The sequence below is a fragment of the Lampetra fluviatilis genome, chromosome 61 (assembly GCF_964198595.1).
Source record: "Lampetra fluviatilis chromosome 61, kcLamFluv1.1, whole genome shotgun sequence".
Lineage (NCBI taxonomy): Eukaryota > Metazoa > Chordata > Hyperoartia > Petromyzontiformes > Petromyzontidae > Lampetra > Lampetra fluviatilis.
The window spans coordinates 3,738,385-3,761,309 of NC_136335.1; the positions used below are offsets into that span (position 1 = coordinate 3,738,385).

A 22,925-nucleotide genomic window follows, 5' to 3' on the forward strand; every position below is an offset into this window, starting at 1 on the left:
CATCAAGTTGGCACAGTAGGGGGCACAGGTGGTGCATCAGCCAGTCATCTCAGTCAGTCGACCCGTGGCACCTGGGTCTGCCCCGTGACCTCCTGCCAGCGGGCGTTCGACACTTCACGTGGCCTCAAGGTGCACATGGCCTGGCACAAGCAGCGTGTCGTGGTGGACGTCACCGCCACTTAGTGGCGAATGGCGGTTGTTGTTGTTGCTGGGTGGTGGAGATGGTCGTGGTGGTGGAAGTCCTGCTGGTGGTGGTGTTTTTTGTCTTCGGCGTTGGAGATGTCGGTGGTGGTGCTGCCACCGTGTCCCCCGCCACCGCCACCGTCTCGACCGCTCGCGCCATCCATGGGCTGGCGCTCTTCGAGCGGCACCCGCAGGACGCGACGGTGCCCGCTCGGCTCTCCGCTGGCGCTGCGGTGCCGCCCCCCCCCCCCCGGAGCCGCCCCCCGGCGCTCGTCGACTGGTTCCGTGACGGGCGCTCGCCTCGACACGGGCGGTGCGGTGCCGGCGGCGGCGGCGGCGGAGGGGAGCTCCTGATCCCCAGGTGAGGGGGGGGGGGGGCCCACTCGGTTTCTGCGGTGGAAAAAACGACCGGCGCCTGCTGCCGAACAGCGCCGACCTACAGCCCTAGCACGGACCTGGCACGGACCTGGCAGTGGAAAAACAAGTATAAACCCGTAAAAACAAAGTCTTTCACTCTAAATCCTTTATATGCGTGGCGGCTAGAGTCTTCTCGTCCTCTGGCTTGAGATGGCTGCCACCTATGGGTCAGATGATTGCCTGCCACCATAAAGCAATTGGTAATTAAATATAATATTTTTGTCCTAAAAAGTGTAAAATTTTTGAAAAATGTTTTCACGAACATTAATTGTCACGCACGACGAGTCTGTGTGCAAAATGTCAGCTCGATTGGATCACGGGAAGTGGGTTAAAAAACGACCGAAAGATTTGCACGGTCGTAAGCGCGCAAGCGAACTTAATATAAAGGATTTAAAAAGTTGCGTTGGGACTCCGTTTAAGATGCTGCTCCCCCCCCTCCTCCGCCCCCCCCACCTCCCCCTCCCACTGTCGCCTGCCCCTTGCCCCCCCTCCTCCTCCGCCCCCCGCCCCCCCCCACCTCCCCCTCCCACTGTCGCCTGCCCCTTGCCCCCCCTCCTCCTCCGCCCCCCCGCCCCCCCCACCTCCCCCTCCCACTGTCGCCTGCCCCTTGCCCCCCCTCCTCCTCCGCCCCCCCCCCCCCACCCCCCCTTGCCCCCCCCCCCGCAGCGTCGCCGAATCGGACGCGGGCGTCTACTTCTGCCGTGCGGTGAACGCGCTGGCGCGGCGCTCGGTGACGTCGCGCCACGCCCCGCGTGCGTGTGATCGGTGAGCGCACGGCCACCGCTCATCTTCACGGCTTCAGCAGCCAATCACATTGATCTACCACTCTGTCTATGGAAGCATCAGCAGCCAATCACATTGATCTACCACCTCTACCTGTGTAAGCATCAGCAGCCAATCACATTGATCTACCCACTCTACCTGTGGAAGCATCAGCAGCCAATCACATTGATCTACCACTCTACCTGTGGAAGCATCAGCAGCCAATCATATTGATCTACCACTCTAACCTATGAAGCATCAGCAGCCAATCACATTGATCTACCACTCTACCTGTGGAAGCATCAGCAACCAATCACATTGAACTACCCACTCTACCTGTGTAAGCATCAGCAGCCAATCACATTGATCTTGCATACGTGGCTCCACCTTGCTGGGTACGGGTATCAGATGCTGTGTTTTTTGTAGATGTTTAGAATCAAACGCCTCGCGTGTGGAGTATTTGGCCGCTATAAATGTCCAGAGTTTTGGTTTGTCGAACCAAATGGCGACACGAAACCGCAGCGTCTCAAATCTCGAATCCTCTCGGCTCGTCACATGCCCCCCTCCCTCCCCCTCCCCCCGCCTCGCCCCTCCCCTCCCTCCTCCCTCCCCTCCCACTCCTCCCCTCCACTCCCACCCCCCCTCTCCTCCCCTCCCACCCCCCCTCCCCTCCCTACCCTCCCCCCCTCCCCCTCCCACCCCCCTCCCCCCCCTCCTCCCCCTCGCTTCCCCTCCCACCCTCCATCCCCCCCCTCCCCTCCCATCCCCCTCCCCTCCCCCCCCTCCCCTCCCTCCCCCTCGCTTCCCCTCCCACCCTCCCCCCCTCTCCTCCCCTCCCACTCCCCCCTCCCTCCCCCCCGCCCTCCCCTCCCGCCCCCCCTCCCCCTCCCCCCTCCCCTCCCCCTCCCTCCTCCGCAGTTCCAACCGTCGTTCCCACCGGCGACCCCGCAGGGCTCCGTGCGAGTGTCCGTGGGCCGCGGGGTGACGCTCGGCTGCCCCGCGCTGGGCCGCCCGCCCCCCGCGCTGCGCTGGAGCCACGAGGGGAGCCCCGTGGGGAGGGGGGCCCCGCTGGGCCCTCGGGTGAGCGGGGGGGGGGGCGGGGGGGGGAGCAGGGGGGGAGGGGAGGGGGGGGGGGGAGCGGGGGGGGGGGAGCGGGGGGGGGGGGGGGGAGCGGGGGGGGAGGGGGGGGGAGCGGGGGGGGAGGGGGGGGAGCGGGGGGGGGGGAGGGGGGGGGAGCGCGGTGATGGTGGCGGGTGATGGTGGCGGTGATGGTGGCGGTGATAGGTGGCGGTGATGGTGGCGGTGATGGTGGCGGTGGTGATGATGATGATGATGGTGGTGGTGGTGATGGTGGTGGTGATGGTGGTGGTGGTGATGGTGGTGGTGATGGTGGTGATGATGGTGGTGGTGATGGTGGTGGTGGTGGTGGTGATGGTGGTGGTGGTGATGGTGGCGATGGTGGTGGTGGTGATGATGATGGTGGTGGTGATGGTGGTTGGTGATGATGATGGCGGTGGGTGATGGGTGGTGGTGATGATCATGATGGTGGGTGATGATCATGATGGTGATGGTGATGCTGGTGATGATGGCGGTGATGATGGTGGTGGTGATGGTGGCGAGCCGTGGTGTATTCATAAGCGTTGCCATGCTACGAACCCGGTGATCAGTTCGACTTCCCCTAGCTCAACTTAGCCTTAACAAACAAAACTAGCTACCTGGCGCGTTGTGTAAACACCAGCACTGGGGAGACAAAGGCGGCCGGGCGTGATTGTCGACCAACATCCAGGCACTGCTCCTCGCTAACAGCACTTGCCCCCACGGTCTGTCGAGGGCTGCCCGGCAGAGCGAGGTCGCAAACGGGTTTTGATTCCTTACCCGTACCCTACCTGTACCCGGCCGGTTACAGGTAGGGGTACGGATTCCTTACCCGTACCTGATTGCGACCTCTGGGATGAAGCCATGTTGCAGGCGCGGGTGGGTTGATTCTAGGAACTTGAATTGTGAGAAGAGACAAGACGTTGGGAAATGAGTGACAAACGGTGACTCACCAGTGACTCACGGTCTACCCGTACCCGTACCCGGCCGCACCAGGGTCGCAAACGGCTACCCGTACCCGGCCGGGTACGGGTAGCCGGGTATCGGGTAGGGTACGGGTATCGGGTACCCGGTTGCGACCTCTGCTACCCGGGGTACCTTTGCGTGTGTTGCCAGGGCGAGGAACGCGTCCCTGCACGTGAGTGGCGTGGAGGCGTCTGACGGTGGGCGCTACGCGTGCCGCGCCAGCAACGCGGCCGGAGAGGCCACCCTGGTGTTCAGCCTGCACGTGGGCGGTGCGGAGGCGGCGAGCCCGCGGCACTAGCGGCAACAACGCCGCCAACAACACCGCAAACACCGCCAACACCGCCAACACCGCCAACACCGTCACCACCGCAAACACCGCCAACACTGCCAACACCGCCAACATCACCAACACCACCAACACCGCCAACACCGTCACCACCGCCAACACCGCCAACACTGCCAACACCGCCAACATCACCAACACCACCACCATCACCGCAAACACCGGCAACACCGCCAACATCACCAACACCACCAACACCGCCAACATCACCAATACCGCCAACATCACCAACACCGTCAACACCGTCAACACCGTCACCACCGCCAACACCGCCAACACCGCCAACACCGTCACCACCGCCAACACCGCCAACACCGCCAACACCGTCAACACCGGCAACACCGCCAACATCACCAACACCGTCAACACCGTCACCACCGCCAACACCGCCAACACCGCCAACACCGTCACCACCGCCAACACCGCCAACACCGCCAACACCGTCAACACCGGCAACACCGCCAACATCACCAACACCGTCACCACCGCCAACACCGCCAACACCGCCAACACCGCCAACATCACCAACACCGTCAACACCGTCACCACCGCCAACACCGCCAACACCGCCACCAGCAGCAAATACCATAGCCACCTCTGCAAGCAGCACTACCACCAGCACTACCACCTCCAGCACTACCGCCACCTACACCAGCACTACCACCAGCACTACCACCACCTACACCAGCACCAGCACTACCACCACCTACACCAGCACCACCACCAGCACTACCACCACCTACACCAGCACCACCACCAGCACTACCACCACCTACACCAGCACCACCACCAGCACTACCACCATCTACACCAGCACCACCACCAGCACTACCACCACCTACACCAGCACCACCACCAGCACTACCACCACCTACACCAGCACCACCACCAGCACTACCACCACCTACACCAGCACTACCACCACCAGCACTACCACCACCAGCACTACCACCACCAGCACCACCACCACCACCACCAGCACTACCACTATCAGTACCACCACCAGCACTACCACCACCAGCACTACCACCACCTACACCAGCACTACCACCACCTACACCAGCACCACCACCACCAGCACTACCACCACCAGCACTACCACCACCAGCACTACCACCACCAGCACTACCACCACCAGCACTACCACCACCACCACCAGCACTACCACTATCAGTACCACCACCAGCACTACCACCACCACCACCAGCACTACCACCACCACCAGCACTACCACTATCAGTACCACCACCAGCACTACCACTACCAACACTACCACCAGCACTACCACCACCAGCACCACCAGCACTACCACCACTACCACCACCAGCATCACCAGCACTACCACCACCAGCACTACCACCACTACCACCACCAGCACCACCAGCACTACCACCACCAGCACTACCACCACTACCACCACCACCACCAGCACCACCAGCACTACCACCACCAGCACTACCACTATCAGTACCACCACCAGCACTACCACTACCAACACTACCACCAGCACTACCACCACTACCACCACCAGCACTACCACCACTAACACCACCAGCACCACCAGCACTACCACCACCAGCACTACCACCACTACCACCACCAGCACTACCACCACTACCACCACCACCAGCACCACCAGCACTACCACCACCAGCACTACCACCACCACCACCAGCACCACCAGCACTACCACCACCAGCACCGCCAGCACTACCACCACCACCACCACCAGCACCACCAGCACTACCACCACTACCACCACCACCACCAGCACCACCAGCACTACCACCACCAGCACTACCACCACTACCACCACCAGCACCACCAGCACTACCACCACCAGCACTACCACCACTACCACCACCAGCACCACCAGCACTACCACCACCAGCACTACCACCACCACCAGCACCACCACCAGCACCACCACCAGCACTACCACCACCTACACCAGCACCACCACCAGCACTACCACCACCAGCACCACCACCAGCACTACCACCAGCACTACCACCACCTACACCAGCACTACCACCACCAGCACTACCACCACCTACACCAGCACTACCACCACCAGCACTACCACCACCAGCACTACCACCACCTACACCAGCACCACCACCACCAGCACTACCACCACCAGCACTACCACCACCAGCACTACCACCACCAGCACTACCACCACCACCACCAGCACTACCACTATCAGTACCACCACCAGCACTACCACCACCAGCACTACCACCACCACCAGCACTACCACCACCACCACCAGCACTACCACTATCAGTACCACCACCACCAGCACTACCACTACCAACACTACCACCAGCACTACCACCACTACCACCACCAGCACCACCAGCACTACCACAACCAGCACTACCACCACTACCACCACCAGCACCACCAGCACTACCACCACCAGCACTACCACCACCAGCACTACCACCACCTCCAGCACGACCATGCACCGGGTACTCGTTTGAGGCTGAGTCGACCTAGGAGAAGCCCAGGACCTTCTCAGACAATCGTCACCGGTGTCAGCGGTAGACGGTGAATGGGAATCGAACTCGGGTCGCCGGGTTCGTAGCGCAGCGCGCTAACCGCGGCACCACCGCTCCTCACCACCAACACGACCACCACTCTCTCCACCACCATGCCAAAAGTTCAGCCTCCTCTTTACCATTCTATTTAAACTAAACCAAAGCTGCGTCGTAGCTCGTTTTCAGAAGCGGCCTGGCCACAAACGATAGCTCAACCAAGTGGCTTGCCATCGCCACGTGGAAATGTAGAGCAGTCGCCAAATAACTTTGAACGCGTGATGCTGTTGATTCCAAATGTGGAGGGAAAAACTGGAGGGAACAGGAGAGAGAGAGACACGCAGACTCCAAATCTACAGCAGCAGGCGTCAGGGTTGGGATCGAACCCACGACCTCCTGTACACCAGGCGAGGTAGTTAACATCTCCCAGCCACCGTGATGATGATGAGAGAGAGAGACACGCAAACTCCAAATATACAGCAGCAGGCGTCAGGAGTCGGGATCGAACCCACGACCTCCTGCACACCAGGCGAGGTAGTTAACATCTCCTAGCCACCGTGATGATGATGAGAGAGAGAGAGACACGCAAACTCCAAATATACAGCAGCAGGCGTCAGGAGTCGGGATCGAACCCACGACCTCCTGCACACCAGGCGAGGTAGTTAACATCTCCTAGCCACCGTGATGATGATGATGAGAGAAAGACACGTAAACTCCAAATACACAGCAGCAGGCGTCAGGAGTCGGGATCGAACCCACGACCTCCTGCACACCAGGCGAGGTAGTTAACATCTCCGAGCCACCGTGATGATGATGATGAGAGAAAGACACGTAAACTCCAAATACACAGCAGCAGGCGTCAGGGGTCGGGATCGAACCCACGACCTCCCGCACACCAGGCGAGGCAGTTAACATCTCGCCATTCGTGCCCCTCCCTCCCCCTCGGAGTTTCCAATCCCTATTTGCCGGGTCCCAATTTCCCCATCCCTTGTCCCCCCCCCCCCCACCGGTTCTCTACCCCCCCTCCCTCCACCCGCTCCACCCCCCAGTGCCCCCCGTCGTGGTGGTGTTCCTGGAGTCGGTGGTGGTGGACGCCGGCTCTGCGGCCACGCTGCCGTGCGTGGCCGCGGGCGACGCTCCACTCCGCTACTCGTGGAGCCGCGACGGCGCCACGATGCCGCCGGGCGACGCCAGGGTCCGTCGCGAGGGGGGTGAGGCCCCCCTCTCTCCTCTCTCCTCTCTCCTCTTCCCCCCCCTTCCCGGGTGCCCCCCTATCTCTGAGCTAAGAGGGGGGGGGGGGTGGTGCTGTCTGCACCGTCGCTGCACCTTTAGATTTGTCGGGCCGGAAGTTCGGGGATGGAATTGCAGCCAACGGCCAGGGTTGATGACCTACGGCCCTGGTGGTGGTGATGGTGGTGATGATGGTGGTGGTGATGGTGGTGGTGATGGTCATGGTGGTGGTGGTGGTGATGGTGGTGGTGGTGGTAATGGTGGTGGTGGTGGTGATGGTGGTGATGATGGTGGTGATGGTGGTGATGATGGTGGTGATGGTGGTGGTGGTGATGGTAGTGGTGATGGTCATGGTGGTGGTGGTGGTGATGGTGGTGGTGGTGGTGATGGTGGTGATGATGGTGGTGGTGGTGATGGCGGTGGTGGTGGTGATGATGGTGGTGGTGGTGGTGGTGGTGATGATGGTGGTGATGATGATGATCATGGTGGTGATGGTGGTGATGATGGAAATGTTGATGGCGGTGGTGGTGACGATGATGGTGGTGGTGATGATGGTAGTGTTGATGGCAGTGGTGGTCATGGTGGTGATGATGGTGGTGATGATGGTAGTGTTGATGGCGGTGGTGGTGATGGTCATGGTGGTGGTGATGATGGTGGTGATGGTGGCGGTGGTGGTGACGATGATGATGGTGGTGGTGGTGATGGCGGTGGTGATGGCGGTGATGATGGTGGTGGTGGTGATGATGGAGATGGCGGTGATGATGATGATGATGGCGGTGATGATGATGTTGGGCATGGTGATAATGGTCATGGTGGTGGTGGTGATGATGGTGGTGATGATGGTGGTGATGATGGCGGTGGTGGTGACGATAATGTTGGTAGTGGTGATGATGGAGATGGCGGTGATGATGATGGCGGTGATGATGATGTTGGCGGTGATGATGATGATGGCGGTGATGATGATGATGGCGATGATGATGATGGCGGTGATGATGATGATGGCGATGATGATGGTCATGGTGGTGGTGATGATAATGGCGGTGATGATGATGTTGGCGGTGATGATGATGGCGGTGATGATGGTCATGGTGGCGGTGATGATGATGATGGCGTTTACGACCTCCTGCCCTCAAGCGTCCCAACGTGCCCCAAACATCCCGCTGAAGGCACCGTGGCGGGGCTGCGTGATCTTTGTCCGCGGGCACGGTCAGGCGGCGCGTCGCTGGAGCTGCGTGTGGTGTGGGCGCGCCACGCCGGCGTCTACGTGTGCACCGTGCTGGGACCCGCCGGTAGCACCAGCCACCGCGCCAGCCTCCGAGTGCGCGAGCGGCCACGGAGGAGCGGGGAGGACGATGGCGACGGTGACGACGGTGACGGTGAAGCGACGACAACGTCACCGCGTGCACCGGTGACGACGACGAAGACCACGACGGCAGCGACCGTGGGGATGCTGCGGTTGTTGTCGCCGCCGACGACGACGACGACAGCTCCGGTGATTAAATCACCGACAGCGCCACCGCCAGTCGTGCCAATGGCCAGTTCGTCACCGACACCACAAGCACAGCCGGAACTACCAACAGCCGGGTTGTCATCGGCTGCAGAGGTGGCGGCCAGACTCTCATCGCTGCTACTCGCTCTCTCGGCGCCACCACCGCCACCACCGCCACCACCGCCGCCACCGTCGCGACGAACTCCAGCGGCAACGGCAGCTGGACGGCCAACATCGCCAACCTCCAGCCTCTCCGGGCCTTCATCAACATCGCCAGCAATCACCAGCCTCTCGGCGCCACCACCGCCACCAGCAGCGGCGGCGGCGGCACCGGCACGAACATCACAAGCGTCACCGGCTGCACCACCACCACCACGCCGCGCAACCTCACTTCCCGCCCCACCTGGGCCGTCCACCCCGGCTGGCCCCAGCCATCGCCAGCTGCCACCGTGCCCCACGCTCTCCGCGGTCACTTCGCCGTCGGCGACTCACGTGGTGACGGGGCCGCCCGTGCCCGCTCCGCTGGCGAGGGCACCGCCACGGCGCAGACCGCCCGCGTCAGCGATGGAGGCCACCACCACGACGGTCAGAATCGGATTATTTCTTTATCCTGGAGGAATCCGATGAGCCGTGAAGCTTTTTTTCCCCCTACTGAGACGGTGATGACGGTGGTGACGGTGGTGATGGTGGGGCACGTGGTCGGTGTGTCGGTGGGGCACGTGGTTGGGGTGTCGGTGGGGCACGTGGTCGGGCGTGTTGCGCAATCGCCCGCGCGTGTTGCGCAATCGCCCGCGCGTGTTGCGCAATCGCCCGCGCGTGTTGCGCAATCGCCCGCGCGTGTTGCGCAATCGCCCGCGCGTGTTGCGCAATCGCTCGCAGGCACTACTGCCCAACCAACCACCGTGTCAACCCACGCGGTTTGTACCCCGTATTCTTGTACTGGGACATTGTGTGTGCAGGTCCACACGGCGTGATGCAGCCCTTTCAAAACGTGCAAATTTATCTTTTTGTCGACAGTATTTGTTTGTGTTTCTCCCTTGTGATGGGACTTTGCGAGATGAACGTTGAGATTTGTAAGAGGCACGGGGTGACCAATACGGTCTGAATTGGTATGTGATAAGGTAAGGGGCACTGATAAGGGGTTGACACCCATGCTACCGCAGTGGCGAGATGTTGACGACCTCGCCTGGTGTACAGGAGGTCGTGGGTTTGATCCCGACCCTGATGGCTGCTGTATATTTGTAGTTTGCGTGTCTCTCTCATCATCATCATCATCACGGTGGCTAGGAGATGTTGACTACCTCGCCAGGTATGCAGGAGGGTGTGGGTTCGATCCCGACCCCGACGCCTGCTGCTGTATATTTGGAGTTTGCGTGTTTCTCTCCCCGTGATCGTGTGGATTTTTAAATCCTTTATATTAAGTTCGCTTGCTTGCTTAGGACCGTGCAAATCATTCGGTCGTTTTTTAACCCACTTCCCGTGATCCAATCGAGCTGACATTTTCCACACAGACTCGTTGTGCGTGACAATTAATGTTCGTGAAAAAATGTTTCCAAAATTTTACACTTTTTAGGACAAAAATATTATATTTAATTACCAATTGCTTAATGGTGCAATGCAATCATCTGACCCATAGGTGGCAGCCATCTCAAGCCAGAGGACGAGAGGACTCTAGCCGCCACGCATATAAAGGATTTATAGTGAAAAACTTTGTTTTTACGGGTTATACTTGTTCTCCGTGGTCTTCCGGTTTTCCCCTCCACAATTAGAATCAACGTCACGCGTTTAGAGTATTTGGCTGCTACCAATTTCCACGTGATGAGCCACTTCGTTGAGCTCTCATTTGTGGCCAGCTTGCTTCTGAAAAGCTTTTTAGCTCAGTGGGTCTTACCGGGTAAAATAAAAAAAACGTTTCATAGCTTCTAGCTGCCAGTTTCGCACGCAAAACGTTCACTCGTACGCAGGTTATCATCTTTACACCGCCACCACCATCACTACCACCACCACCACCACATTACCTGTCAGTGTTACTTGCGCGTGCCCGCAACTCGGTGCCTGCAATGTCGTGATTCATTCGCGTCCGTTCGTGTAAAACGCCCGACGACCGAACGTTTCTCGCCCCCCTCTCCCCTGCGCGTCGACGGAATCAAACCAATCCGTCGGAGCATCCTAAGGTTATTTCGGTAAAGTCACCGAAAGAACCTAAGAATATGAATCCTTGCAGTCACGAAAGCTTCAAATCTATAACGTCGGAGTATCGTCGAAGTGTCCGTCCGGGGTCTCCCTTTCCTTCATCCCAACCAGCGGCGCTTGTCCCCGCCGGAGGAGCCTGACGACCGTCGTTCTCCACCGGTGCTCTCGACTCCACCACCTCCACCACCTCCACCACCACCGCCGCCTCCACCGCCACCACCTCCACCACCACCGCCGCCGCCGCCTCCACCGCCACCACCTCCACCACCTCCACCGCCACCACCGCCGTCACCACCGCCGCCGCCGCCACCACCGCAACCGTCGTCATCGTCGCCGACACGGACGACATCTCCGGTGACCGGCCGCGGTGTTGCCGCGGCCGACGCGGCGGGGCTCCGGACGGGCGGCGAACCGGAGCGGCGGCCGTCCCCGGCTGCGGCCGTGGGCGAGTGGCGGCTGCTGGAGCCGCATGACGTGCCGGTGGTGGTGGGCTCCTCCGTGTCGCTGCTGCTCATCTTCCTCGTCATGGGATTCTACTCGGTGCGGCAGCGGTGGAGGGAGCGCAAGTGCACAGCGAGTACGTACGGGGGGGGTGGTGGGGGGGGGTCACGACTCAATCGGCAACGGCCTCGCGCCTTCTTGGGATGCCGCGGTGGCTAGGAGACGTTAACTACCTCGCCTGGTGTGCAGGAGGTCGTGGGTTCGATCCCGACCCTGACGCCTGCTGCTGTATATTTGGAGTTTGCGTCTCTCTCTCTCACCATCATCACGGTGGCTAGGAGACGTTAACTACCTCGCCTGGTGTGCAGGAGGTCGTGGGTTCGATCCCGACCCTGACGCCTGCTGCTGTATATTTGGAGTTTGCATCTCTCTCTCATCATCATCACGGTGGCTAGGAGATGTTGACTACCTCGCCTGGTGCGCAGGAGGTTGTGGGTTCGATCCCGACCCCGATGCCTGCTGCTGTATATTTGGAGTTTGCGTGTCTCTCTTTCTCTCTCTCATCATCATCATCACGGTGGCTAGGAGATGTTAACTACCTTGCCTGGTGTGCAGGAGGTCGTGGGTTCGATCCCGACCGAGATCCCTGTTGCACATTTGGAGTTTGCGGTGTCTCTCTCTCTCTCCCCCCGTGGTCGTGTGGATTTCTCTCCAGGTCCTCCGGTTTTTCCCTCCACATTTAGAATCAAGATCACCACGCGTTTAGAGTATTTGGCTGCTGGACATTTCCACGTGACAAGCCACTTCGTTGAGCCATCATTTGCGGGCCAGGTCGCCTCTCAAAAGGAAACGAATAGCTCAGTGGGCTTTAGCTGGTAAAATAAACATGTACTATATTGAATTTCGATTTAAAACTTTCGTGACTGCAGGGATTCATCTTCTTGGTTCTTTCGGTAAAGTCACGTAGAATGGAAATAATAAAATTATAAAAATAAAACATAATAAAATAATTCTCACGACGTTTCGGCCACAACGGAAGCAGCCGTCCTCAGGTGTAGAACAGGTCTGTCGGGAAGACAGAGACTCTGTCTTCTCGACAGACCTGTTCTACACCTGAGGACGGCTGCTTGCGTTGTGGCCGAAACGTCGTGAGAATTATTTTATTATGTTTTATTTTTATTATTTTATTATTTCCATTCTACGTGACTTTACCGAAAGAACCAAGAAGATGTACTATATTGCTTTACGATTTTGCTTACCTTACCTCTCCTTTGCACTCCGTGTTTCTGTAACTCTTTGTTGTTCTAAGTTTCAGATCCCCGCGTCCCCCTCCTGGACATTTGTGAAAGAAAAAAAAAAGTTTTACAGCTCATCGGATTTCCTCCATTATCAACATTCCTGATTCACCTTTGACCTCTTCGATCTCTGCTCTACGCACTCACCCTGCTGCCCCCCCCACTCCTCCTGCCCCCCACAACCAGCCCGACCCACTGCAAGAGGGACCCTCGCCCCGTCAGCTGGAACCGACAACAGGTGCGCCAACTATTAACGCAAACATCATCATCCGCAGCTCTCGTTCTTCCGAGATTGGCTCATTGGGCTAAAGATGTGGAGGGGGGGGAGGCTGTGATACTGGGGTACTGGAGGGAAATTATGAGTTTGGTTCACGGGGCGAAAGACCAGGATATTCTCACTATGAGACATCTCCTTTACCAGTGGCAAAATATAGCAGTAGGTTTTTACCCTTTCAACTGGTACAAAAACTGACACCTTTATACAAGGCATCATGTTTGCAATAACCACAACACAAGCAGTCAAAATGCAAACAAAAAGAAACAACTCTGATGATGATAATGATATGCACTGTCCTTGAAGTGATTGGTCCACACCCAACAAAAGCTGTCTTGGGCGACGTTATTACACGCTTTCTATTAACTCACTCTGTCTGTTGTTGTTGTTGTATCTTCAAATCTTGTAACTCAATTTTAACCCACTTCCCAATGTGGTATCGACTGCAAACTTGGTATACTCATGTCATACTGATGACAATGCCATATTTTATCATTAAAATTAAAAAAAGTATTTTTAAACCATCTTTTTATATCTTCTTGGTTCGTTCGGTAAAGTCACGTAGAAGGGAAATAATGGTCTTCACCTGAGGACGGCTGCTTGCGTTGTGGCCGAAACGTCGTGAGAATTATTTTATTTTTATTATTTTATTATTTCCCTTCTACGTGACTTTACCGAAAAAACCAAGAAGATGAATCCCTGCAGTCACGAAAGCTTTAAATCGAAATCTTTTTATATGTTATGTTTCGGCTTGGGTCTAATTGTCCACGCTCAACTGACGTTGGCTGTAAATCACCACGGCCCCTTACCTTATGGCAAGCTTCGGGGCCACTTCCTGGAGTTTTGCCATTACGAGTACGGTACATTTCATTAAAAGCGTGTTCTTAAAAACGTATTTTAAAAATATTATTTGTTTTGTTTACGTGGCAGTAGCAGAGGCTCGTTCTCGCAGCCCGCAGTGGCCGCTGCTGTGAGCACGGCAAATTGTGTTGTAGGCAGCCACTTAACAAACAAACAAAAACGTGGATTTTTTAAATCCTTTATATTAAGTTCGCTTGCTTGCTTACGACCGTGCAAATCTTTCGGTCGTTTTTTAACCCACTTCCCGTGATCCAATCGAGCTGACATTTTGCACACAGACTCGTTGTGCGTGACAATTAATGTTCGTGAAAATTTTTTTCCAAAATTTTACACTTTTTAGGACAAAAATATTATATTTAATTACCAATTGCTTAATGGTGCCATGCAATCATCTGACCCATAGGTGGCAGCCATCTCAAGCCAGAGGACGAGAGGACTCTAGCCGCCACGCATATAAAGGATTTATAGTGAAAAACTTTGTTTTTACGGGTTATACTTGTTATTCATTCCTTTTTCCTAGAGATATTTCAGCCGGACCCAAATGCACCCGTTGCCTCCCCTAAGCGCCTGGGGGTGTGTGCCACCGCAGGGGCTTTGACTCGAGCGAGGCGGTGGAGGAGGCGACGGAGCACAGCTGCCTGGAGCCGCAGGCAGTGGCAGCATGGACTCATCGCCAGGTGAGGAACTTGCCCCTGGCCAGAGCAGGTGAGCGTGTCGCCCGGTTTGCCAGGTGAGGGTGGTGGTGGTGGTGGTGATGGGGTACAATTGCAGTGTGGATCGTGGGGTGTCGTCGGGACACTGTCAGTGCTGGATCAAGCTAAGTGCGGGGCCTGTAGAATGATCTTCTTGGTTCTTTCGGTAAAGTCACGTAGAATGGAAATAATAAAATAAAACATAATGAAATAATTCTCACGACGTTTCGGCCACAACGCAAGCAGCCATCCTCAGGTGGAGAACAGGTCTGTCGACAGACCTGCTCTCCACCTGTCGACAGACCTGCTCTCCACCTGAGGACGGCTGCTTGCGTTTTGGCCGAAACGTCGTGATAATTATTTCATTATGTTTTATTTTTATTATTTTATTATTTCCATTCTACGTGACTTTACCGAAAGAACCAAGAAGATGAATCCCTGCAGTCACGGAAGCTTTAAATCGAAATCTGTAGAATAATGTTATAAAGGGGCCCTAAATAAAATAAAACACATAAATATTAAAACACATAAATGTTTTACTTGCATAGTAAAGTAATTGTATTTTTTCATTTGCTATACGGCCAGATACTACGACAAATCGCTAACCTTAAACACCCAGTCGTTCATGAAAGTTGAAGGCAGTATAGTACTATAGTAATAGACAGTGCCGGATCAAGCTAGTGCGGTGCCTGTAGCATGATGTTATAAAGGGGCCGTAAATACAAAAAAACCACGTAAATATTAAAACACATAAATGTTTAACTTGCACAATAAAGTAATTGTATTTTTTCATTTGCTATACAGCCGGATAATACGACAAGTCGCTAACCTTAAACACCCAGTCGTTCATAAAAGTTGAAGGCGGTATAGTACTATAGTAATAGAGCAAGTGCAGAATCACTGAACCGGAATTGATAGCTTGGAAGCATTTAGCGCGGGGCCCTTGAAAGTGTGGGGCCCGTAGCTACTACACGTGTAGCTACTACTACTACTACTACACGTGTAGCTACTACTACTACTACACGTGTAGCTACTACTACAACTACACGTGTAGCTGCTACTACTACACGTGTAGCTACTACTACTACTACTACACGTGTAGCTACTACTACTACTACTACACGTGTAGCTACTACTACAACTACACGTGTAGCTACTACTACTACTACACGTGTAGCTACTACTACTACTACACGTGTAGCTACTACTACTACTACACGTGTAGCTACTACTACTACTACACGTGTAGCTACTACTACTACTACACGTGTAGCCACTACTACAACTACACGTGTAGCTGCTACTACTACACGTGTAGCTACTACTACTACTACTACACGTGTAGCTACTACTACTACTACACGTGTAGCTACTACTACAACTACACGTGTAGCTGCTACTACTACACGTGTAGCTACTACTACTACTACTACACGTGTAGCTACTACTACTACTACACGTGTAGCTACTACTACAACTACACGTGTAGCCACTACTACAACTACACGTGTAGCTACTACTACTACTACACGTGTAGCTACTACTACTACTACACGTGTAGCTACTACTACTACTACACGTGTAGCTACTACTACTACAACTACACGTGTAGCTACTACTACTACTACACGTGTAGCTACTACTACTACTACACGTGTAGCTACTACTACTACACGTGTAGCTACTACTACAACTACACGTGTAGCTACTACTACACGTGTAGCTACTACTACAACTACACGTGTAGCTACTACTACTACTACACGTGTAGCTACTACTACTACTACACGTGTAGCTACTACTACTACTACACGTGTAGCTACTACTACAACTACACGTGTAGCTACTACTACTACTACACGTGTAGCTACTACTACTACTACTACACGTGTAGCTACTACTACTACTACACGTGTAGCTACTACTACTACTACACGTGTAGCTACTACTACTACTACACGTGTAGCTACTACACGTGTAGCTACTACTACAACTACACGTGTAGCTACTACTACTACTACTACACGTGTAGCTACTACTACTACTACACGTGTAGCTACTACTACTACTACTACACGTGTAGCTACTACTACTACTACACGTGTAGCTACTACTACTACTACTACACGTGTAGCTACTACTACTACTACACGTGTAGCTACTACTACTACTACTACACGTGTAGCTACTACTACAACTACACGTGTAGCTACTACTACTACTACACGTGTAGCTACTACTACTACTACACGTGTAGCTACTACTACTACTACACGTGTAGCTACTACTACTACTACACGTGTAGCTACTACTACTACTACTACACGTGTAGCTACTACTACTACTACACGTGTAGCTACTACTACTACTACACGTGTAGCTACTACTACTACTACACGTGTAGCTACTACACGTGTAGCTACTACTACAACTACACGTGTAGCTACTACTACTACTACACGTGTAGCTACTACTACTACTACACGTGTAGCTACTACTACTACTACACGTGTAGCTACTACTACTACTACACGTGTAGCTACTACTACTACTACACGTGTAGCTACTACTACAACTACACGTGTAGCAGCTACTACTACTACACGTGTAGCTACTACTACTACTACACGTGTAGCTACTACTACTACTACACGTGTAGCTACTACTACTACTACACGTGTAGCTACTACTACTACTACACGTGTAGCTACTACTACAACTACACGTGTAGCTACTACTACTACACGTGTAGCTACTACTACTACTACACGTGTAGCTACTACTACTACTACACGTGTAGCTACTACTACTACTACACGTGTAGCTACTACTACAACTACATGTGTAGCTACTACTACTACTACTACACGTGTAGCTACTACTACTACTACACGTGTAGCTACTACTACTACAACACGTGTAGCTACTACTACAACTACACGTGTAGCTACTACTACTACTATACGTGTAGCTACTACTACTACTACTACACGTGTAGCTACTACTACTACTACACGTGTAGCTACTACTACTACTACACGTGTAGCTCCTACTACTACTACACGTGTAGCTACTACTACTACAACTACACGTGTAGCTACTACTACTACTACACGTGTAGCTACTACTACTACTACACGTGTAGCTCCTACTACTACTACACGTGTAGCTACTACTACTACTACTACACGTGTAGCTACTACTACTACTACACGTGTAGCTACTACTACTACTACACGTGTAGCTACTACTACTACACGTGTAGCTACTACTACAACTACACGTGTAGCTACTACTACTACTACACGTGTAGCTACTACTACTACTACACGTGTAGCTACTACTACTACACGTGTAGCTACTACTACAACTAAACGTGTAGCTACTACTACAACTACACATGTAGCTACTACTACTACACGTGTAGCTACTACTACTACTACACGTGTAGCTACTACTACACGTGTAGCTACTACTACTACACGTGTAGCTACTACTACTACTACACGTGTAGCTACTACTACTACTACACGTGTAGCTACTACTACAACTACACATGTAGCTACTACTACTACACGTGTAGCTACTACTACTACTACACGTGTAGCTACTACTACACGTGTAGCTACTACTACTACACGTGTAGCTACTACTACTACTACACGTGTAGCTACTACTACAACTACACGTGTAGCTACTACTACAACTACACGTGTAGCTACTACTACTACTACACGTGTAGCTACTACTACTACTACACGTGTAGCTACTACTACTACTACACGTGTAGCTACTACTACTACTACACGTGTAGCCACTACTACTACTACACGTGTAGCTACTACTACAACTACACGTGTAGCTCCTACTACTACTACACGTGTAGCCACTACTACTACTACACGTGTAGCTACTACTACTACTACACGTGTAGCCACTACTACTACTACACGTGTAGCTACTACTACTACTACACGTGTAGCTACTACACGTGTAGCTACTTGTGCTACGAGGATAATCCACCACTGGACACTGGCATCTCAAGGGGGGATGTGCACGTGAACATAATCTGTTGGAGGATATTCTTATTACACGCTTTTATTTAACTCTGTCTCTCTGTTGTTGTCGTATCCTCAAATCTTGTAACTCAATTTTAACCCACTTCCCAATGTGGTATCGACTGCAAATTTGGTATACGTATGTCATACTGATGACAATACTATATTCTATCATTAAAAATAAAATTTATATATTTTTAAACCATCTTTTTTACATGTTATGTTTCGGCTTGGGTCTAATTGTCCACGCTCAAATAACGTTGGCTGTAAATCACCACAGTTTCTTACATTGTGGCAAGCTTCGGGGCCACTTTCTGGAGTCGTGGAGTTCTTCCATTACGAGTAGGGCACATTTAATTAAAGTGTGTTAAAATAAATTTTTATATCACTTATTTTGTGAAGATTTTTCCGATGTCAAGATGATGGGTGTTAAGCTGTTCAGTCGCTGTTAATTTGTCCCAAGTCTGCAGTAGGGGACATTTGTCTTTGTGATGTCGAGTGACGATGCCATCCCGTTACAGAGAGACGCACAGTATCTGGGGCAGGAGTCGAACCGAGACCGGACCCCTCACGGCTCCCCAGAGTGTGAGTGCACTGCTGTGTAAACGTACAGACGCAGACACATACACACAGGTACAACAACAACCGCCATTCGCCACTAAGTGGCGGTGACGTCACCACGACGCTTGTGCCAGGCCAAGTGCACCTTGAGGCCACGTGAAGTGTCGAACGCCCGCTGGCAGGAGGTCACGGGGCAGACCCAGCAGGTGCCACGGGTCGACTGACCGAGATGGGTACACACACACAGGTACACACACACACACAGGTACACACACACACACAAAGACCCCCGTGTAGCCTTAACAGACTGTAGGGGCAAGTGCTGTTAGCGAGCACCTATGAAGGCCGGCACGGCACACGAGGGGGTGGGTGGCCAACACCACGCCCGGCCGCCTTTGTCTCCCTAAGGACAATGTTTACACATCGCACCAGGTATTTCTTTGAGGCTGAGTCGACCTAGGGGAGGCCCAGGACCGGTTCGTCACTGGTGTTGGCCATGAACGGGAATCGAACCCGAGCCGCCAGGTTCATAGCGCAGCGCGCTAACCGCTACACCACCGCTCCCCACACACACACACACAGGTACACACATACACAGGTACACACACACACAGGTAAACATGCACATGGTTACAACGGCCGTTCGCCACTCCCTACGCAGCCAACCGATGAGCACGGTTGGCTACGTACGGTGCGAAAGAAGTTCAACATACTGTACATACATCACCACGGTGCCTGTACCAGACCAGGTGCACCCTGGGGGCAAGTGAAGTATTCCTTTGGTTTTTTCGGTAAAGTCACGTATAAAGATAAAATAATAAATTCAATTAAATACTAGCATACGACGTTTCGATTGCAACACAAGCAATCATCATCAGGTATAAATTAAATAGAAACACAAATCTAGTATACTTAGAAATGTAATTTAATACAACAGAGAGTTGGATAACATAACAGTCAACACCCTACCTGGTTGATTACGTTCTTCCTGAGAATGCTACATTTGAGAGAGAGATCAAACACAGAACCAGAGACATATAGACAGACATGTAAGCAGTGAAGTGTCAAAGGCTTACTGGAAGGTCACAGGACAGACCCAGGTGCCATGGGTTGGCCGAATGAGATGATTGGCAGATATTCTTGCTGTGTTTTAGCCACCCGGCGCTCCGCTCATTGTTGTGAGCGTCGCTCCTCTGCCCTCCGTTGTTGCTGGAGGGCGACTGCCACCAACTGCCCAGTAGGTTTTTTTTTTCCGCGTGCGCCGGTTTCCTTCTCCCACATGGTAACATCTTCATATACAGAGGACGGCAAATCTTGGGGGGCAAGGTGGAAGTTGCCACCGGCTGACTGCTTGGCTGCTGCCTTTCCGAGTCATCTGTGGTGCTTAGCACCTCTGAGCCTTCCTCTCTCTTTGATGACTGCGACGGCCGTTACAGGTTCACACGATTACGTGACAAACCTCACTGATTTGCTGTGTCGGGTGGTGATGGGTTTAAACCATAGGTGGGACAAAGTCATTGTTATGCAAGTCCAAGTCGAGTCGCAAGTCATCAAATTCATGACTCGAGTCTGACTCGAGTCCAAGTCACATGACTCGAGTCCACATCTCAGAGGTGGGACAAAGTCATTGTTATGCAAGTCCAAGTCGAGTCGCAAGTCATCAAATTCATGACTCGAGTCTGACTCGAGTCCAAGTCACATGACTCGAGTCCACATCTCATAGGTGGGACAAAGTCATTGTTATGCAAGTCCAAGTCGAGTCGCAAGTCATCAAATTCATGACTCGAGTCTGACTCGAGTCCAAGTCACATGACTCGAGTCCACACCTCTGGTTTAAACACACATTCATTATTACGCGATCTAACCCCAAAACAACCTCCATTATGGATCATGTTGGTGGCAAAAGCCTACGTGTTAAACTTAAGATGTTTATTATAAATGGGTGCATTGAGCATATATGTTCTAACCTATTTGTGTGGGCGTGTATGCGTGTATGCGTGTATGCGTGTATGCGTGTATGCGTGTGTATGCGTGTATGCGTGTATGCGTGTATGTGTGTATGCGTGTATGTGTGTATGTGTGTATGTGTACACTCAGTGCCGAGGAGCAACCTGTAAGAATGGGAAGCTTCGTGTCGTCCCCAGCTTCAGTCACACCACATGACAGGCGCGTGGACACACACCGGGTTTCCAATTGGACGTAGAACCTCGTCCGCTTATCTAGAGACTTCAATGTCACAGCTATCAAGAGTGATTTTCATCGTAAAGGGTCGAGTCAGCGCCTCATTCTGACCGCAAGGAATCGGGGGACTGTGGTATTGATGAGCTGTGTATGACCCACGGCCTTTGACCTACGACGAAAACAAAGCGTGATCGAAAATTGTTCACGACGCTAATCGTATATATCTCTCTCTCTAGTATTTCTCCGCATTCGACAAATTTTGCTGGACAAATACGATGCAATTCGCATTTGCATTGTATTTGAGAGTCAGCAAGAGTTTTGTAACATTAACAAAAATTCAACTCGCATGTAAGGGACAAATGGGGTCTTTGGCTGGGGTGGGCGGTGAGTGGTTAAACTGTGAAATTAAATAAGACATTTCTCGGGTGATAAAAATATTTCTCATTCGATGCATCCCAAATGCATCTTTTATCGTACTGCTCCAAGAGGGACTGGTCGTCATCATGAAGCCACCCCACCGCTACCCACACTTTCCCTACTCGCCCTCGTACCTCTGCTGTGCACGTACTCCACTACCCATTTTCTACACAGAAAGGTGTGGGGCCTAAAGAGGAAGGGGTGAGGCCTACACAGAAAGACTTGGGGCCTCTAGAGTAACGGGCGAGGCCTAGAGAGAAAGGCTTGGGGCCTAAAGAGGAACGGGCGAGGCCTACACAGAAAGACTTGGGGCCTAAAGAGTAACGGGCGAGGCCTACATAAGGCTTGGGGCCTATAGAGTAACGGGCGAGGCCTACACAGAAAGACTTGGGGCCTAAAGAGGAAGGGGCGAGGCCTACATAACAAGGCTTGGGGCCTCTAGAGGAACGGGCGAGGCCTACACAGAAAGACTTGGGGCCTAAAGAGGAAGGGGCGAGGCCTACATAACAAGGCTTGGGGCCTCTAGAGGAACGGGCGAGGCCTACATAACAAGGCTTGGGGCCTCAAGAGTAACGGGCGAGGCCTAGAGAGAAAGGCTTAGGGCCTAAAGAATAACAGGCGAGGCCTACACAGAAAGACTTGGGGCCTAATCAGGAATGGGCGGGGCCTACATAACAAGGGTTGGGGCCTCAAGAGTAACGGGCGAGGCCTAGAGAGACAGGTGTGGGGCCTGAAGAGGAAGGGGAGGGGACAGGGATAAAAATCCAAATCTGCGTAATCCTGAGTAAGCAAATGTTTTAGAATAGTAGATGAAAAAAAAATCATATCGTTACTGACGCATATATGAACGTCACCAGTGGTATAGAAATATTAATTCAGTGTTCTTGATATTGTTATTTTGTATTATGCGTGTACGATTACCGC

The 22,925-nt window shown here is 53.2% G+C and overlaps 2 protein-coding genes across 4 annotated transcripts in view; both read left to right on the forward strand.

Moving 5' to 3' along the window:
• Positions 1-1,343, forward strand: part of LOC144951166 (uncharacterized) — a 19,205-nt gene extending 17,862 nt beyond the window's left edge. Inside the window, exon 6 of the mRNA XM_078881305.1 lies at positions 1,267-1,343. The gene's annotated coding sequence lies outside the window, so the exon portion shown is untranslated. The remainder of the gene's footprint in view (positions 1-1,266) is intronic.
• Positions 1,344-2,287: 944 nt separating this feature from the next.
• On the forward strand, positions 2,288-22,924 carry LOC144951277 (uncharacterized). Of its 3 annotated transcripts, XR_013640465.1 has the most exons (10): positions 2,288-2,442; positions 3,574-3,692; positions 7,359-7,520; positions 8,751-9,613; positions 11,333-11,798; positions 13,144-13,195; positions 14,682-14,797; positions 19,364-19,427; positions 21,501-22,333; positions 22,415-22,439. XR_013640465.1 is itself a non-coding variant. In XM_078881445.1 (9 exons), the coding sequence occupies exons 3-9, from the start codon at positions 7,484-7,486 to the stop codon at positions 21,604-21,606; spliced, it is 1,704 nt and encodes a 567-aa protein (XP_078737571.1). In that variant the 5' UTR covers positions 2,288-2,442; positions 3,574-3,692; positions 7,359-7,483; the 3' UTR covers positions 21,607-22,924. The 3 variants fall into 3 exon arrangements, 2 of the variants coding, with proteins under 2 accessions (XP_078737571.1, XP_078737572.1); XM_078881445.1 differs by having other exon boundaries at positions 21,501-22,924; XM_078881446.1 differs by having other exon boundaries at positions 14,682-14,769; positions 21,501-22,923.
• The last annotated feature ends 1 nt before the right edge of the window (position 22,925 follows it).